This window comes from Eptesicus fuscus, chromosome 5 (genome assembly GCF_027574615.1).
Source record: "Eptesicus fuscus isolate TK198812 chromosome 5, DD_ASM_mEF_20220401, whole genome shotgun sequence".
Lineage (NCBI taxonomy): Eukaryota > Metazoa > Chordata > Mammalia > Chiroptera > Vespertilionidae > Eptesicus > Eptesicus fuscus.
Window position 1 is genome coordinate 7,305,758 of NC_072477.1, and position 16,364 is coordinate 7,322,121.

Below are 16,364 nucleotides of genomic sequence, written 5' to 3' on the forward strand. Positions count from 1 at the left end.
GCAGTGGGGCCCGTCCCGCCTTTCTGGGACACCCCCGGGGCAGCACCTGAGCGTGTCAGATCCTTGTCTCAGCAGAGGAAAGTGTTAACCGTGATGCTAGGATCCTAGAAACGCAGCGGCACTTCCATGTTAAAATGTAACGTTAATGCTTTTCTCCTTTACTTGTCAGCTGGCGTACTGTGTTGTGCAGTTTCTGGAGAAGGACAGTACCCTCACGGAACCAGTAAGTGGTCCTGCGCTGCCCTGTCGCCAAGAGCCCCACACACACACACACAGGGTACTCGGTGTCGACACCCCACTGTCTGCTCAGCACACAGCTGTTCAGCTCTTTCCTCTTCAGCTATAGCCCTAATGACACCACTCAGTGTTACGGGTTTTCCAGGTGTAGTGCTTTAGTGACAGGTCCCTGGATTGTAGTGGATTTATGCCACAATGTCACCTTGTCCCTCACGTACTTGGAACTCAGAGTGCTGGGTAGTTGTCACCAGTAAGTTGTGTGCAGCTTAACACTCCCCGCTCTTGGTTTAGCAGCACATGTAACTGACTTCAGTCGGAGGGACTATAGTGAGGGTTCTAGTGCTGTACCGAAGAGACTTTGCTGTCAGTAATAGTCGTTCCCTGTTAGAGGGTAACTGTTTCCTGATCATTGCTTCGTAAGTGAATGTACATTGCTGCCATTCAGTGCTTAGATTTCTCAATTTCTTGGCATATTATCTCTATTAAAAATACAAAAGCTATTGTAGCCTAGATTAACAAAGTCGGGCATGTCAGGTGCCAGGGGAAGCATTTGAAGAAATTTTAACAGCTTTGTTGAGATATAATTCACCCATTTAATATGTACAGTTCAGTGGGTTTTAGTACATTATGTTATTAACTATTTTTTTATTTTTTAAATACACACACACACACACACTAGAAGCCCGGTGCACAAAATTCGTGCACTGGAGCGGGGAGTCCCTTAGCCCAGCCTGTGCCCTCTCGCAGTCTGTGATCCCTCTCACAGTCTGGGGCTCTCACAATCCAAGACCCCTCGCTCCTTACCGCCCGCCTGCAGCAGAGGCAGGAGAAGCTCCCACCACTGCCACTGCACTCTCCAGCCATGAGCCCAGCTTGTGACTGAGCAGCGCTCCCCCTGTGGGAGCGTACTGACCACCAGAGGGCAGCTCCTGCGTTGAGCATCTGCCCCCAGTGGTCAGTGTGTGTCATAGTGACTGGTCATTCCCGGTCATTCCACTGTTTGGTCAATTTGCATATTAGGGGTTTATTATATAGGATATTTTTTTTCCAGAAAAGAGAGAGGAAGAGAGAGAGAGAGAAACATCAATGATGAGAGAGAATCATTGATCAGCTGCATTCTATATGCCCCCTCCTGGGGATCAAACCTGGCATGTACCCTGAACAGGAATTGAACTGTGACCTCCTGGTTCATAGGTTGACGCTCAACCACTGAGCCACACCGGCCAGGCTGTTATTAAGTTTTTAAATTGTGGTAAAATACACATAACATAAACTTTGCTGTTTTAGGTGTATAATTCATTGGCATTAATGACATTCACAAAGTTGTGCAACTGTCACCACTGTTTCCAAAACTTTGTCATTACCCCAAACAAACTCTGCACGCACTCAATACTAACTCCCCATTCCCCTTCCCCAGCCTCTGGTGACCTCCGTTCTCCTTTTGTCTCTATGAATTCCCCACTATAGGATTTGTCCTGCTGTGAGGCGGTTTCTCTCAGCATAATGTTGTCAGGGCCCTTCCGTATTGTAGCAGGTGTCAGAATTCCATTTCTTATTATGGCTGAATAGTATTCCATTGTGTGGATGGACCACACAAATAACTCTCCAAGTGCCTGCTTTCAGTGCCTTTGGGTGTACACCCAGAAGTGGAATTGCTGGATCTTATGGTAATTCTAGGGTTAGGTTTTTGAGGAACCACCAAACTGTTCTCCACAGCGGTACACCATGTTACATTCCCATCAGCAGTTTCTCCACTGCCCATGCTTTTTTCTTTTTCTTTTTTTTTTAAATACAGATCCTGCTTTTTGTTGGGGGGAGGGTGGTTTCTGTGGTTTTTGTTGTTATTAATCCTCACCTGAGGATATGTTTTCCATTGCTTTTCAAAGAGAGTGGAAGGGAGAGGGGGGAAAGAGAGAGAGAGAAACATCTATGTGAGAGAGACACATCGACTGGTTGCCTCCCCCCACTCATCCCTACCAGAGACAGGGAGCAAACCCAAAACCCAGGTACGTGCCCTTGACCGGGAATTGAACCCACGACTCTTTGGTGCACGGGCTGATGCTCTAACCACTGAGTAACACCAGCCAGGGCCATTGCCCATTCTTTAATTGGGTTGTTGTTGCTATTGAGTAACAAAGTAAGAAGTATTAGGTGCAGTCTTTTAGTTTTCTTGTGAAAAGACGTGAAAAAATCCTAATACTGTGTCTTTGTGTGAAACTGACTTCTGATCTCTGCTTTCTTTTGAGCTTCTAAATGCTGTGTGTAGACTCCCCTACCTCACACACGAATTCAGGACCAGCTCTGATCACATCCCTCAGCTGCTGCCTGTAGAGGTGACAGGCATCCCCTTTCAGAGTGACTCTTCCCTGCGCTGTCCTCCCAGGGTCTTCTCATGCCTCTGCCTCAGCTCTGAGATTCTGGAAGCTCCCAAGGAAATGTTCAGACTCCAGAATTTTTTTTCCTTTTCTTTTGTTTTTGTTTTGGGGCTCCAGAATTCTTAAAGTACAATCCATTTAAAAGTCAATTTTTGCTCCCATTTGTAATCTGTAATAAATATTTTTTATTTGCAAACTGTATACAGTGCTCAGTGGGCACGTCGAGCACGGACAGTATTGTAAGAAGAACAGAAACTCATCAGGAAGTAAAACCATGTTCTTGTTGCCCACCTGTCTCTTTAGGCCTCTACAGCCTGGTGAGAGCTCTCTCTTTCCCTAATGTGCCAGGTCAGGAAGGGGACTCCCAGGATGCCAGGCAGGGGCCACTGGCACACACCCCAGGCTTGCCAGTCCTCTCCAGCAGCCCATTGAGTTTGCAAAGGAAAGCCCCGTTCTTGAAGTGTTCCCAGCAGCGAGCGGCCATTGTGGCCTGGTATTAGCATTCCCAGAGCAGACGTCCTCTTCTGCAAAAGGCTGTCGCACTCTGAAACAGTTGGTTGTTGATCTGCTCATCGGTGGATGCAAATAGTGTGAAGAGTCAGGGTGTGACTCTGATTCCAGAAAAAATACCTTTCCAGCGACATGAGTAGCTACATCAGTTGTTCTGCAGCTCGAATATTAATGCGTTTCTCCTATAAAATTCCATTTGTCAAATGACTAGGAGCCGTGGGCTGCGCAATGATGTGCATCTGCTGTACTCTTAACAGTGGTTCCCATACATACAGGGAGTAGTAGGTGCTTGATAAATGTCTATTAAGTTATTTTGAGCAAAAAGGAGGAGGAAAGTCATTAAGTGATGCATTTTTAAAAATAATTCCTTTTTAAGATAATTGTGTTGTAAATTATGTCAGCCATCCAAACTAGGAGTGCTTTCTTTTTTATAAATTTTGGAGTTTTATAAAGTGCAATATCAAAGATTATCCAGAAACCTAAATGCCACAAGCATCAAAACAGAATTGTTCTATATGGATGCTGCTCAGAGGCCACCATGTCTCTAACCACAGTGGTGACTTGTGTGGTCTTCAGGCTGGAAATGACTAGAGGTGGGACCACCAGCCAGTACGCACGAGCCGATATTGTGGTGACTTAGCAGCAGTCCTAACGCTAGCGGCTGGCTGGTGCTTCAGAGGCTAAACAGAGCTTCCAAGTAGTAGGTTACAGTCGTTCAAGGACATGTGCTTACATGTAAATGCTGGCTCTGCATTGTGCTGTTTTATTTTATTTATTTTTATTTTTTTTTTTTGCATTGTGCTGTTTTAGACTTAAGGTGGCTAACCTCTAGGAGCATTATTAATACTTACTGGTCTGATTGTGGTAGGAAATTTGGAAACTGTAGGAATATGATAAAAGAAAGATTGCCCAGCAGAAACTCTACCTGTCTGGCTTGGGCAAGGAATGGAACATCTGTCATCCACAAATCAGGAAGCCACTGCATGGGACTGAATGTGCCTTCAAGGGTGCTGTCTAGGTGGGGTCCTCGCTACGGCCACACCGCCGCACGCCTACGGGCCAGCAGTTCCCAGGCAGCTGTGTGGATTTTACAGTCTGCTCCCCACAGCGGCCCCAGGGCAGAGGTTGTTGTACCCCTGGTCTTTGATGAAGGCTCTGGGACACCAAGGGATTGGTGACCAGTCCAAGGTCATGTACACAGAAGGCAGTGTGGGCCCAAGCTCAGATCCCTCTGCAGCCTCATGAAGCATGAGCTAATACCAGCTCATTTTTGTCTCTTTGATATGTTTTAGCACCATTGAAAACACTATATATAACCACACACGTGTTTGTGTATAAATGTATATGAATAATCAATTAATTTGAGAAAGAAATGGATTCTGTACATGTGTCTGTGTCACCAGCAATTTTAGAACGGGCCACTTTGACACTAAAACATGTAGAATTCATGTGCTCTGTGTTTGTCCATTGGTCTTTTCTCTCTAAGCTCTCCTCACTGCCTCTTCGTTTGTTTTTACTTTTTTAAAGAAACTAACACTAAAACGGGTCAGGAAGAGTGAGTGGGTCACATACATTAAAATTGTGGTTCTAAAGTGTATAAAATGCAATGGAATGGCAAAGGTCTGGGGCAGGGTGGGAACCATGTGGAGGGGGCGGGTGGGGAGGGACATCTATAGTGCTCTCAACAGTAAGGATTAAAAATAAAATAATAAAGTGTATAAAACTTTACCTGTTTCTCTAATTATAAAAAACTCAGCTAGTAATCGACTGAATCACTGTTTCTCCTATAAGGGAAAAAGCACCACCTTATTTTGTTGCTGTGCAACAGGGACCGAAAACCGACTTAATTAACGAATGTTGGGGCACCGTGGACATCACACTGTGTTCTCTTTCTCCCATAGGTGGTCATGGCACTGCTCAAATACTGGCCAAAGACTCACAGTCCAAAAGAAGTAATGTTCTTGAATGAGTTAGAAGAAATTTTAGATGTGATTGAACCGTCAGAATTTGTCAAGGTCATGGAGCCGCTCTTCCGGCAGTTGGCCAAGTGTGTCTCCAGCCCACACTTCCAGGTATGGACTCGGGAGGGGGCAGAGGGCGGTGAGCAGCTGCAGAGTGGGCTCCTGTGGGGGTGACAGATTTCTGGGTGTGGCCACTCATGTTGTGCTTCTCATGTGATGTGAAGGTAAACTTCAAGTTTTCACTTTAATCGCACCTCAAAATAAGATGCTAAGACTTTAATTCTGTAAAATATACTTTAGTATCTTGTTCCCATCACTAACAACATTTCTCAATAAGAACAATTTTTAAAAAAAAAAAGCAATTAAAAATGGCTTCTCGCCCTGGCTGGGTGGCTCAGTTGATTGGAGCATCGTAGCAGTGCACCAAGGTTACAGGTTCAGTCCCCGGTCAGGGCATATACAGGAGTCAGCCAGTGAATGCATAAATGGGTGGAACAACAGGTTAATATCTCTCCCTCCCTCCCTTTCCTTCCCTCTCTCTTTGTGCCTCCCGCTCTCTCTCTAAAATCAATAAAAGTTTTTAAATGGCTTCTCTGTAAAACTATCTTTGTGTTCAGCATGTTCCAAAATGCATAAAACCTTGTTTTCCACAACTGACTGAGTAATCGATATTTATAGGTACTATGATGATAAAACCTTCAGCTCTGAAATTTCTCCATAAAGCTCTTTGTTTCTGACATCATATAAATTCATCACCCTTCACCCTTTAGAAAAACCTATTAGTCCTGTTTTTTGTCACTACAGAATTCTCAATCAAGTCACTTTCCGCTTTTCCATATTTCCTTCTTAAACCCTTCAAGGCTCTCAAAGGTTTTCCCCAGTAGCTTTATTCGGCTACTCTGCCAGCCCATCCTTAGTGTCGTTGAACAGACATTTATTGTAAATTCATCATGAACAAGGTAAAAATCTAGCCACAAACTGAGCAAAACCTCACAGTCTCCAGGGAGTTGGTGACCCAGCGGAGGAGGAAAAATGTGCCAGCACAGCTCCACGTGACCTGTGCACATGTTGCCCCAGCCCTTCCCATCCCTCCAGCCAGTGCCCTCACCGCCCTCGGGGACCTGCTCCATGACCACGTTTCCCCCCACACACACAGCACTCCATGTCCCCTGCCCCACCGCTGTTCACCACATGATGTGTCACTTCTAGCGGATTCAATAATTCACCCACCAATGCCTCGTCCCTGCTGAGCTGTGTGTGCATGGGCAGCGGGTGGCAGAAGGATTCATTTGACTTGTGTCCCTCAGCATATAGCCCAGGGTCTGGCATGGATGTTGAGTAAGCTGTGCCAGTGTTCTTGGTGCCCAAGGAACCATCTGCCTCTTTGTTGAAGGCTCTTTAGGGTTACAGTCTAGGGCAGCGGTTTTCAACCTTTTTCATCTTGTGGCACATAAACTAATTGCCAGAATTCTGCGGCACACCAAAAAAATGTATTTTTTGCTGATCTGACAAAAATTAGATATAATTTTGGTTGATTTACAAAAATGATTATAATAATAGTAATTGCCTACCCTTTTTGCTCCAAAGTGACGTTTTTAAGAAATCTGGTGCCTCTGTTGTATATAAGTATTTCTGGTACCAAGAATTAACCAGTCAGATGTAACTTTTTTTATATTTTACAAATTGATGAGACCAATAAGATGCAACTCTATAATATGACCTGTATACCAGTATTTATGGTTCAAGACAGGGCATTCACACTGGTGGCCACTGTTGTGTTGGCCGTTGTCTTTTTTCTTTTTTTTTTTTACCATCTAAGGGAAAAGTGGTCAATGCCCCTGACTGAATAGTCAGGTATTGTATGTTTTAAAAATTCTTGAGGCACGCTGGTTGACAATCGCTGGTCTAGGGTTTTGTGAATTTGTAAAAATAATCATAGTTTTCTAAGGCAGTATACTTCATTATCCTACTCACAGGTGTGGTAGGAGGGATATTTGCTGAATGATTTCAGTCATGACCCGGAACAAAGCGTGCACTTCCTGTCTTCCAGGTGGCAGAGCGAGCGCTGTATTACTGGAACAATGAGTACATTATGAGCCTCATCAGTGACAACGCGGCCAAGATCCTGCCCATCATGTTCCCGTCCTTGTACCGCAATTCAAAGACCCACTGGAATAAGTAAGCAGGCTGGCCATCGTCACATCTTCGTGTTTTTATTTATTTGTTTTTATTTTATTTCTCAATTACAGTTTGCATTGAACATTATTTATATGAGTTTCAGGTAGCAGTGGTTCTCAACCTTTTTAATGCCGTGACCCTTTAATACAGTTCCTCATGTTGTGGTGACCCCCGACCATAAAATTATTTTTGTTGCTACTTCATAACTGTAATTTTGCTGCTGTTATGAATCGTAATGTAAATATCTGTGTTTTCCGATGGTCTTAGGCTCTACAGCAGTGGTTCTCAACCTGTGGGTCACAACCCACAGGTTGAGAACTGCTAGCAGGGTCGCCTAAGACCATCGGAAAACACAGATATTTACATTATGATTCATTAACAGTAGCAAAATTACAGTTATGAAGTAGCAATGAAAATAATTTTATGGTCGGGGGTCACCACAACATGAGGAACTGTATTAAAGGGTCGCGGCATTACAAAGGTTAAGAACCACTGAGGTATAGTATCTATATGTTTTTACATTTGCATAGTCTGCTCATACTTCAAATCAGTTAACATTGAAATCCAAGTCTGAAGTATCAGTTAAGGAACGAGATATTGATGTCTTATTGGACTTGTAGTTAAGTGGAAGTATGGCTTTAATTTGCCTCCTTACCCCCAGTGCCCACATGTTCACAGCCACCATCCCTGGCCGTGTGAGTAGCAGCATCTTGTTAAGTTCCCTCCAGAGGAGTCAAAGGTCCCATCAGAGCTCCCTGGGCACAGCCCCGGCAGGATGGCAGTGGCCACTCCATCCGTGGGACCCTTGAGTTCTGCTGTCACACACAGTCTGTGACCTAGAACGACCCACTGTGCTCCCTGCCTGTGGAGCAGGTGATCTAAACCCAGCCTGAGGAACCTCACATTTGCTCTGCTTCTCCTGTCCTTTCAGGGAAGGGCAGGAATGGACTGATTTTCTCCAAAAAATAGAGAATATTATCACCCAGCGTAGTGTTTTGTGATGACCAATCAAGACAATGTTAGAAAACAAGCACACCTTGCTTTATTGCACTTCACAACGTGTTTTTTACACTTTGAAGGCAGGCCCTGGCCAGTGTTGCTCAGTTGTTGGATCATCAGCCCAAGCACTAAAGGGTGGCAGGTTTGATTCCCAGCCAAGGGCACATATACTGGGTTGAGGATTCATCCTTGGCCCTATTGGGGCACATGCAGGAAGCAACCAATCATCATTGTTTTTCTGTCTCTCTCCCTCTCTCTCTCTTCCCCTCCTTCCCTTCCACTTTCTCTAAAAATCAATGGAAAAAATATCCTCAGCGAGGATTAACAACAAAAATGAAGGCAGGCCGAAACCGGTTTGGCTCAGTGGATAGAGCGTCGGCCTGAGGACTGAAAGGTCCCAGGTTCGATTCCGATGAAGGGCATGTACCTTGGTTGCGGGCATATTGCCAGTGGGGTGTGTGCAGGAGGCAGCTGATTGATGTTTCTCTCTCATTGCTGTTTCTAACTCTCTATCCCTCTCCCTTCCTCTCTGTAAAAAATCAATAAAATATATATATTTTAAAAAATTAAGGCAGGACCCTCCTCCAGCAAAGAGATGATTACTTGCTCTATGGTTGTGGTCTGGAACCAAACCCACCATATCACCTAGGTGTGCCTGTACTACACAAAACACTCTGCTTTGCAGGTGACCTTCACCTTGCTGTGATGGTTAATTAAGGTGAAGTTTACAAGTCCTAGTGTCTGACCACACCCATGACCGCTCACTGCAGTCTTGGGGCTGGAATCGTCCTTGGGTAGTCTAGTCATTGTTAATGTGTTGACTTTTAACAACCTCTTTGTAAAAGGTTTTTTTCTTTTTTTATTACTTTTTCTTATATGTTTTTATTGATTTCAGAGAGAGAGAGAGAGAGGGAAAGAGAGGTAGAAACATAAAGGATGAGAGTCATTGATCAGCCACCACCTGCATGCCCCCTACTGGGGATCGAGCCGCAACCTGGTCATGTGCCCTGACCAGGAATCGAACCATGACCTCCTAGTTCATATGTCAACACTAAACCACAGGCTGGGCCCATTTTTTTAATTGAGTTTAGCGGGTGATAAAGTTCCTGTACATGATTAAGCATGATTCCTGCCCAAGGCCAAGGAAGAAAGGTTCTGCTAAGTGTTGTCTAATTATGATTTGGGTTTTATTATAAGGTGAATTAAAAAGTAGTTATGATCTGAAAGTTCAGTTTTTGGTTTGGGTTTTGGTTTAACGCCTATTTTATTGTTGCTCGCAATTCCTTGGTTTGCAAGGCTGTGCTGCGCAGTTTCTCTGCCATCACTGGAGGGTCGCTTATGTGGCTCCACAGATGGCAGCTGGGACTTGAGTCATGGGGCTCCACTGGGACGCAAAGCAGCTGGGCTCCCCTCCTGTGTGTCAGAGCCTGCAGCTGTTGGACTAAGCAGCTCTGTGGCAGTTTATGTTCTACCTACCAAAGCTCTACAGGCATTATTAAAATTAATTTTTCTGTCCTCAGTGAATAAGATGGAAAAGAAACGAACATTTATAGGAAATAAAATGCTTCCATTATTGTCTCCTATATAATTAAGCTTATCTTAGTTACACTTGTTCAAGTTTCAACATTTTTTATTCAGTTTCCAATTAAGGTGGCTTTTGGCTCCGAAGGAGGTTACAGGCTGTATGGCGGACTATAAGAAAAGGAACAAAACAAAAAAGAAAATGAACAAATGGTCTGGCTGGTGTGGCTCAGTGGTTGAGGGTCAACCCATGAACCAGGAGGTCACAGTTCAGGGCACATGTCCAGTTGCGGGCTCAATCCCCAGTAGAGCGCAATGCATGAGGCAGCTGATCAATGATTCTCATCATTGATGTTTCTAGCCCACTCTTTCTCTCCCTTCCTCTCGCTGAAATCAATTAAAAAAATATTTTTATTTTTAAATAAAAGGAGCAAATGAATCAAAAGCAGCAGCTTCTTTACTTTAAAAGTGCAGGAAACTTGTGAAATGAATATTGAAATAGCCTGATAAGTTTGGATGGAAATAGATTGTAGCCCAGGAGGAGGGAGAGGGTAAAAAAGATCATGCATTCTGAGTTTCAACGTGAGTTTTATATCTAGGACAATACATGGCTTGATATACAACGCACTGAAACTCTTCATGGAAATGAACCAAAAACTATTCGATGACTGCACCCAACAGTTTAAAGCAGAGAAGCTGAAGTAAGTGGCTCTTTTCAAAAGTTACTCTTTTAAGGATTGTTCTCCTTAACCCTGAATTAACCTCTCGCATTGGTTTGTCCTAACATGTTATCTTTCACTTTAAAGCAAAATCAATCCTTTCATACTTGGAAAGCAAATAAAAACTTCCTTATGATAACTTATTTTCAGAGAACACATTTAAAGTCAGCTATTTCCTCCATTATGCTACTAGTTTAATCATTTAACTTTCAGAATTTTTGCTTTTCTCAGGGACCCTTACCGACTAATGTGCAGTAATTTTTCATGTTTATTAGGCAGGCATTTGAATTACATTTTGTAAGGTTGGTATGAGAGAGCAAGAATCTTCCTCGCCACAGGACTTAGTTCTAATGTGGTAACGTCCGTGCAGCCGGCGTTCTCTGAACTCTCACCTCTGTCCGCAGAACCAGGGCCCTGCGCTCACGCTGCCTAGGGACAGTCTGGTGACAAGGCACTGTCCCAGTGGTTACTAGTTAGACCCCACTTCAGAGTCCAGTATAAACTATTGGCAGAGTTTATTCTTGGCTTGTCACTTGAAACTGGCTCAGGCAGATAAACTTGACTGAATGTAATTCACCTTGCAGTCTATAGAGCTGGTGGTCACGTTTGTTCTATATACAGCATGGAAGTGTTTACCTGTATGCTAGGCCCTGTCTTAGGTTCTGGCAACACAGCAGTGAGTAAAGCAAACAAGACCCTTGTCTTTGGGATTTATGTTCGGGGCAGTGTGGAAAGAGAGACAGGCAAGTATAAACACGTGAGATGTGGAGTGTGAGACGATCGTAAACAGCAGGGCAGGGCACAGGGGGCTTTCTTTACCCTTCAGGCTGCCTGGTCCCTTCTTAGCTCAGCAAACGCAGTGATCAGATGTGAAATATATAAACATCGGGCTTTGCTGATGGCACACCTTCTCATAGAGTATCACAGTCTCTAAAAGGGAACCTAAAGATCTTATAGCACATTTTCTGGATTTTCAGAAAAGTTGAGTTCAGTGATTGACTAAAGGTCATGTGACTCATTATTGGTGAACATGTTGAAGTTTTAGCATTTATTTTTATCTTTTTCCTCTAAGTCTTGTTGTTTTTGTATTTTTTCATGCCCCATGTATTGTAATTCCCCACTGTGAATGAGACAGGACTATTCAGTGTTTTCCCCTTTAACAGTTTCTTGAATTTAATTCATTTCTCTAATACCAATGACATTTTACTGTTTTTCAGAGAGAAGCTAAAAATGAAAGAACGAGAAGAAGCATGGGTTAAAATAGAAAATCTAGCCAAAGCAAACCCCCAGGTACTACAAAAGAGAGTAACATTACTTGAAGCCTTCTAGGGTGTGACTGAATGTTTTTATAAGTTAGGCCTGTGGCTTCATCATGGGAAGGAGGGGAATCGTGTTCACTAACATTGTTTATGAAAAGATCCATAATAAAAATACTTTCCAACTTTTGTACAAGTACTTCGTTTGCCCCAAAAAAGTTTTTACCACAGGATTGACACGTTTTCTTCTGCTTTTAAAATAATGTATGAAATTGATGAATAGACTGTGGTAAAAAGAAAACCAGGCTACAGGCTTTATTTGGACCAAGATTGTAATTTGCTTTCTCTTGCAAATATCATAGATGCTGTAACTCAAACTATATTTCCTTCTCTTTAATATCAAATTTTAAAAGAAATTAGATTTGGAATAGATTAAGTATAAAGTTTATGTCCTCTTCCCTAAAATTAGGTGTCTGTGGGCTGAGCCTTTTGTCCTTAAAAAATTTCCTGACTTCTGCCATGTGAGCACCTGCTCTGAGCCAGGAGGGCCCTCTCGCTCTGTTGGTGAGCACAGGTGCCCTGCCTTCCAGAGAGGCCAGCCGTGGAGCCGTATCCTACGTAGCACTAACTCTTGGGCTGGCTCCCAGGGTGCCAGGCCCTGGGGCTGGAGTTGTGGGCTCTGGCGTTCTGTCTGCGGGTCCGGGTGACTGGAGCACTGTCTCTGCAGACATTCCCCTGTCAGTCTTCACAGGGTTTGGCAGTCATCATGGGGCTGTGCTTCCTGAAAAGCGTTTGTGTGGATCTTTGCCACGTTGAGAATTCTCAGGCTTTCTCCAACTGCCCAGAAAAAAAAAAGATTTTTCTTTATGAGGAGAGCTGCTCAGCTTACCCCCCAAATCCTAGTAGCTTCAGTAAGGTGAACTAACTGATAAGCCATCTATTCCCTTTGATGAGAGGGGCACATAAGTAATTATTATCCAAATTGGTGTGTAGTTTTTAAATCTCTCACATTTAATAAAAAGCAATACATGAATACAAAGATACATTCTATTTACCCATAGAATCACATATTGATTTGTATTCCCTTTGCTAAAACTACGGTCAAGAGACTTGAGCCATAGGAAAACTAAGTGACATTCTTAAGTGAATCCTGATTCTGCCTAACACCAGCAGCCAGCCTTATTCTACCAGAATACACCCCATGCTGCTACATCGATTGCTATCTTAAGATTACTGTGGAACTGTATAGTACTTAACTTAGATAGATAGCTATGGGTATCTACTTTAAAGAATGGGATTTATGCTCTAGCCACTTTGGCTCAGTGGATAGAGCGTCAGCCTGCAGAATGAAGGGTCGCAGGTTCAATTCCGGTCAAGGGCACATGCCCTAGTTGCAGCTCAGTCCCCAGTAGGGGGGCGTGCAGGAGGCAGCCCATCAATGATTCTCTCTTATCATTGATGTTTCTCTTTTTCTCTCCCTCTCCCTTACTCCCTCTCTGAAATCAATAAAAATACATTAAAAACAAAACAAAAAAAGAATGGAATTTATGTTGAAAGTAAGGTTAAAATACATTTGTTTTAAAGCACAGGAAAACCATAATCTGGGCAGGTGTAAGTGCAAAGGGCAGTCAGTCCCAGCTGGACTGTCAGAACATAACCATAACCCTAACTGTCACATACTGGAAACCAGCACTCTGGAAACATGTAACATAGGTACAAATCAGAGTGTCTGATCTAATTGGTTTTAGCTGAAATATAGAAATAACCTCATGGGAAGTTTATGAACTTTAGCATTACGAAGGGGGCTTGCTGGTGATTGTGTTACCAAGCTGTTTTACCTCGGAGCTGTAACAGGTTTTCCTTCTGAAATATGGATTGTTCTGAACTCTCTGAGCTTTCTGACATCACATTTCTGTTCCCTGCTCTCTTTACAAATGTCTCGGTGACCAGGACAGTGCACTCACTGGGGACCCGCACTCTGGTCTGAGCACTGTCCTGACTCCTCATCTCTGTGTCAACACCATCTGTGACTCGACCCCAACAGACCTGTCTGTGTGCAAACGGAAAATACTTCATGACTAATCTCAGGGCTAGAAATCAGGGCTTTGGACTTGTTTTAATTCTCTAGAGAGAATATCTTCTGAATTCTAATCACTGCTTGCCATTCACAGCAAAATGTAAATAATTTATTTCTTATCTCTGTAACAAAAATAGTTGGGGTTTTGAAGCTTGGTTCTTGATCTCAAATCTGCCTTTTTGAGAATTGATTTAATAGCTTCCTTTTTAAAGATGGATTCCCAGTAATCCACTGTGTTTACTGACATGTATCAAGAAGTCTTCCGGACGGTCCCTATTTTTTTCAAACCATGTATTAGGAGTTCTCACCAGTGTGTGTGCCGTGGGACCCTGGGAAAGGGTTCTCAGTCTGTCTGACCTAGCAGTGGTGGCCGCTTCGTGGGGGTTTTATTGTCATACATGATTTAACTTTTTAAATCATGAGATGGTGAAGATTTCTAATATAAATGTCATTTGACTACTTATTTCTCCCTGACTTGCATGGGCCTCGTGGGAAGTGCTGACAGCATCTGAACTCTTAGTGTAGCTCTGGTGTGCGACCCTTCACCCTTTGTGAACTTGAGCCTTGATGGAGGTGTCTATCCCTAGTAAGGACCCTGTCCTGCCACGGGACATTGGTTTTGCTGTGAAGGTTTCGTAGCACCTGGTTGACACTTTTCTCTGCCTTGGGCCCAGCGAGGACCTTGCCAGGTTCCGTGGAGCACACTCCGTTTTCGCTCAGAGGAGCCAAAGCTGATGCTGGCTCAGCGCAGGCCCTGCGCCGCCTGAGTGTTACAGTTATTGTCACTTCTGTCTGGCCCAGCGGCTGCGAGCCCCGAGAGGACGAGGCACTGTGCTGTGTCACTAAGCATGGAATTTTCCCAGTACAAAGATGAGAACAGGGCACAGCCCCCGGCTTCAAGGAGCTAACGGCCATGAGGGGGCCAGGCAGGGCCAGAGTTCAGTTCAGGCGGTCAGATTGTAACATGCCGAGTGATGATGGCGGGAGGCACTTGAGGAAAAGATGCAGGGATGGAAGGCCGTAGTCCAGGGCTTGACCATTCTGAATCCATGGGAGTGTCTCAAGTCAGAGAGAGGACGGCAGGGAAGCCGAGCTGTTCAACACAGGTGGCCTCTGGGCGGTGGAGGGGGCTCTGGCTGCTGCATTCCAGGGCCAAAGCTGGAGACGGGACAGAGTGTGGGCTTTGTTTCCAGAAATGTGTGCAGGTGTTAGTGTCATGAAGAGCAAGGTGGCCCGGTCACACTTGCCGTTCAGAGACTCGTCTGGCGGCAGCGGAGCGGCCTGGAGGGCTGGGCGCTTAGGAGGGGCTCTGCTGGGCACTGAGGGGACCGGGAGCCCGCTGGTGTTGAAGAAACAGCGAGGGTGTGGCCCGAGTGAGTGAGTGAGTGAGTGAGCGGCCATTACAAGGACAGGGTCCAGGGGGACATGGAAGGCACGGTGAACAAGGTGGGGTCGAGATCCCACAGGGCGCGTGAGACAGGCCAGCACTGTCATCCAGGGACGGTGGGAAGGTAGGAGGGGAAGCTTCAGCGATGGTGGTGGACAGGTCCAGGAGGATAGAAACCACAAAGAGATGGCACCACTGACAGCCTGGTGGCCGAGGTCCCATCACAGAGCTGAGGGCTCAAAGCAGGTGGTGAACTGGGGTGGGGGGGGTGATCTTATCCCCGTGTTACACTCAGATAAACACAGGCTGGAAGACCCGTCTGCAATTCATACCAAGCCCGGAGCCCAGGGCCAGTGGGGAGGTGACAAGGGAGCCGCTGAGAAGCCTGTGGGGCTGGGCCCGGTGGACAGGAGGTCCTGGACTTGGGGGTGCACTGGTCCTTCTCTGCAGTGCCAGCTCGGGGCAGCAGCTGTGCATTCTGGGTGTGGACAAAGGATGTGGTCCATGGTGGGGCTGAAGCAAGTTAGGAAAATGGGGTAAAGGATCCAGAAAGGAAGGTGGGAGAGAAAAGGGTGCATGTCACCAATCAGCAGGTGGTGTGCAAAGGTTGGGAGGTTAGAGGTGGCGGTTTCAGTGTGCAACAGGCCCTGGTGACCAATCCAGGTTGTGCCCTCACCGCTTATGTGGGATCAGGACACCAAAGGCTGTGAGGCAGGTGTCACCACCTGTCCCCCGGCCCCAGGGGCCGGGATGGTGGAGCGACCACTGACACCAGCTCTGCCCTCCTCCTGCGTGTGACCAGAACTGTAGGCACTCCAGGTGGTCAGCAGCAGGTGGAGGCAGCAGAGGGCCGGGGAGTGTTGGTGGGAAGTCGTGCCCAGCCAGGAGGAGACCCTGGCGTCGGACTCCAGGCGCTAACAGAGAGTGATTCCACACTTTGCATTGCAGTATACAGTACATAGCCAAGCGAGCACCATGAGCATCCCGGTTGCAATGGAGACAGATGGGCCCTTATTTGAAGATGTGCAGATGCTGAGAAAGACAGTGAACGAAGAGGCTCGCCAGGTAAACGTGCGCAGAGCTCAGCTGAGAGGCGCTCGCTGTAGATTTGCTTTGAAATGCACATGATGTAGTAGGTGAGGTG

At 45.3% G+C, this 16,364-nt stretch overlaps 1 protein-coding gene across 8 annotated transcripts in view; it reads left to right on the forward strand.

Annotated features, from left to right (window-relative positions):
• Positions 1-16,364, forward strand: part of PPP2R5C (protein phosphatase 2 regulatory subunit B'gamma) — a 137,649-nt gene that overhangs the window by 114,399 nt on the left and 6,886 nt on the right. For 6 of the 8 annotated variants that reach the window (XM_054715779.1, XM_054715781.1, XM_054715780.1 and 3 more), the window contains 6 exons: positions 170-223; positions 5,024-5,194; positions 7,134-7,261; positions 10,381-10,482; positions 11,718-11,790; positions 16,169-16,285. In XM_054715779.1, coding sequence (XP_054571754.1) covers positions 170-223; positions 5,024-5,194; positions 7,134-7,261; positions 10,381-10,482; positions 11,718-11,790; positions 16,169-16,285 — 645 coding nt within the window. The remainder of the gene's footprint in view (positions 1-169; positions 224-5,023; positions 5,195-7,133; positions 7,262-10,380; positions 10,483-11,717; positions 11,791-16,168; positions 16,286-16,364) is intronic. The other 2 variants (XM_054715782.1, XM_008154766.3) reach the window with 1 other exon arrangement.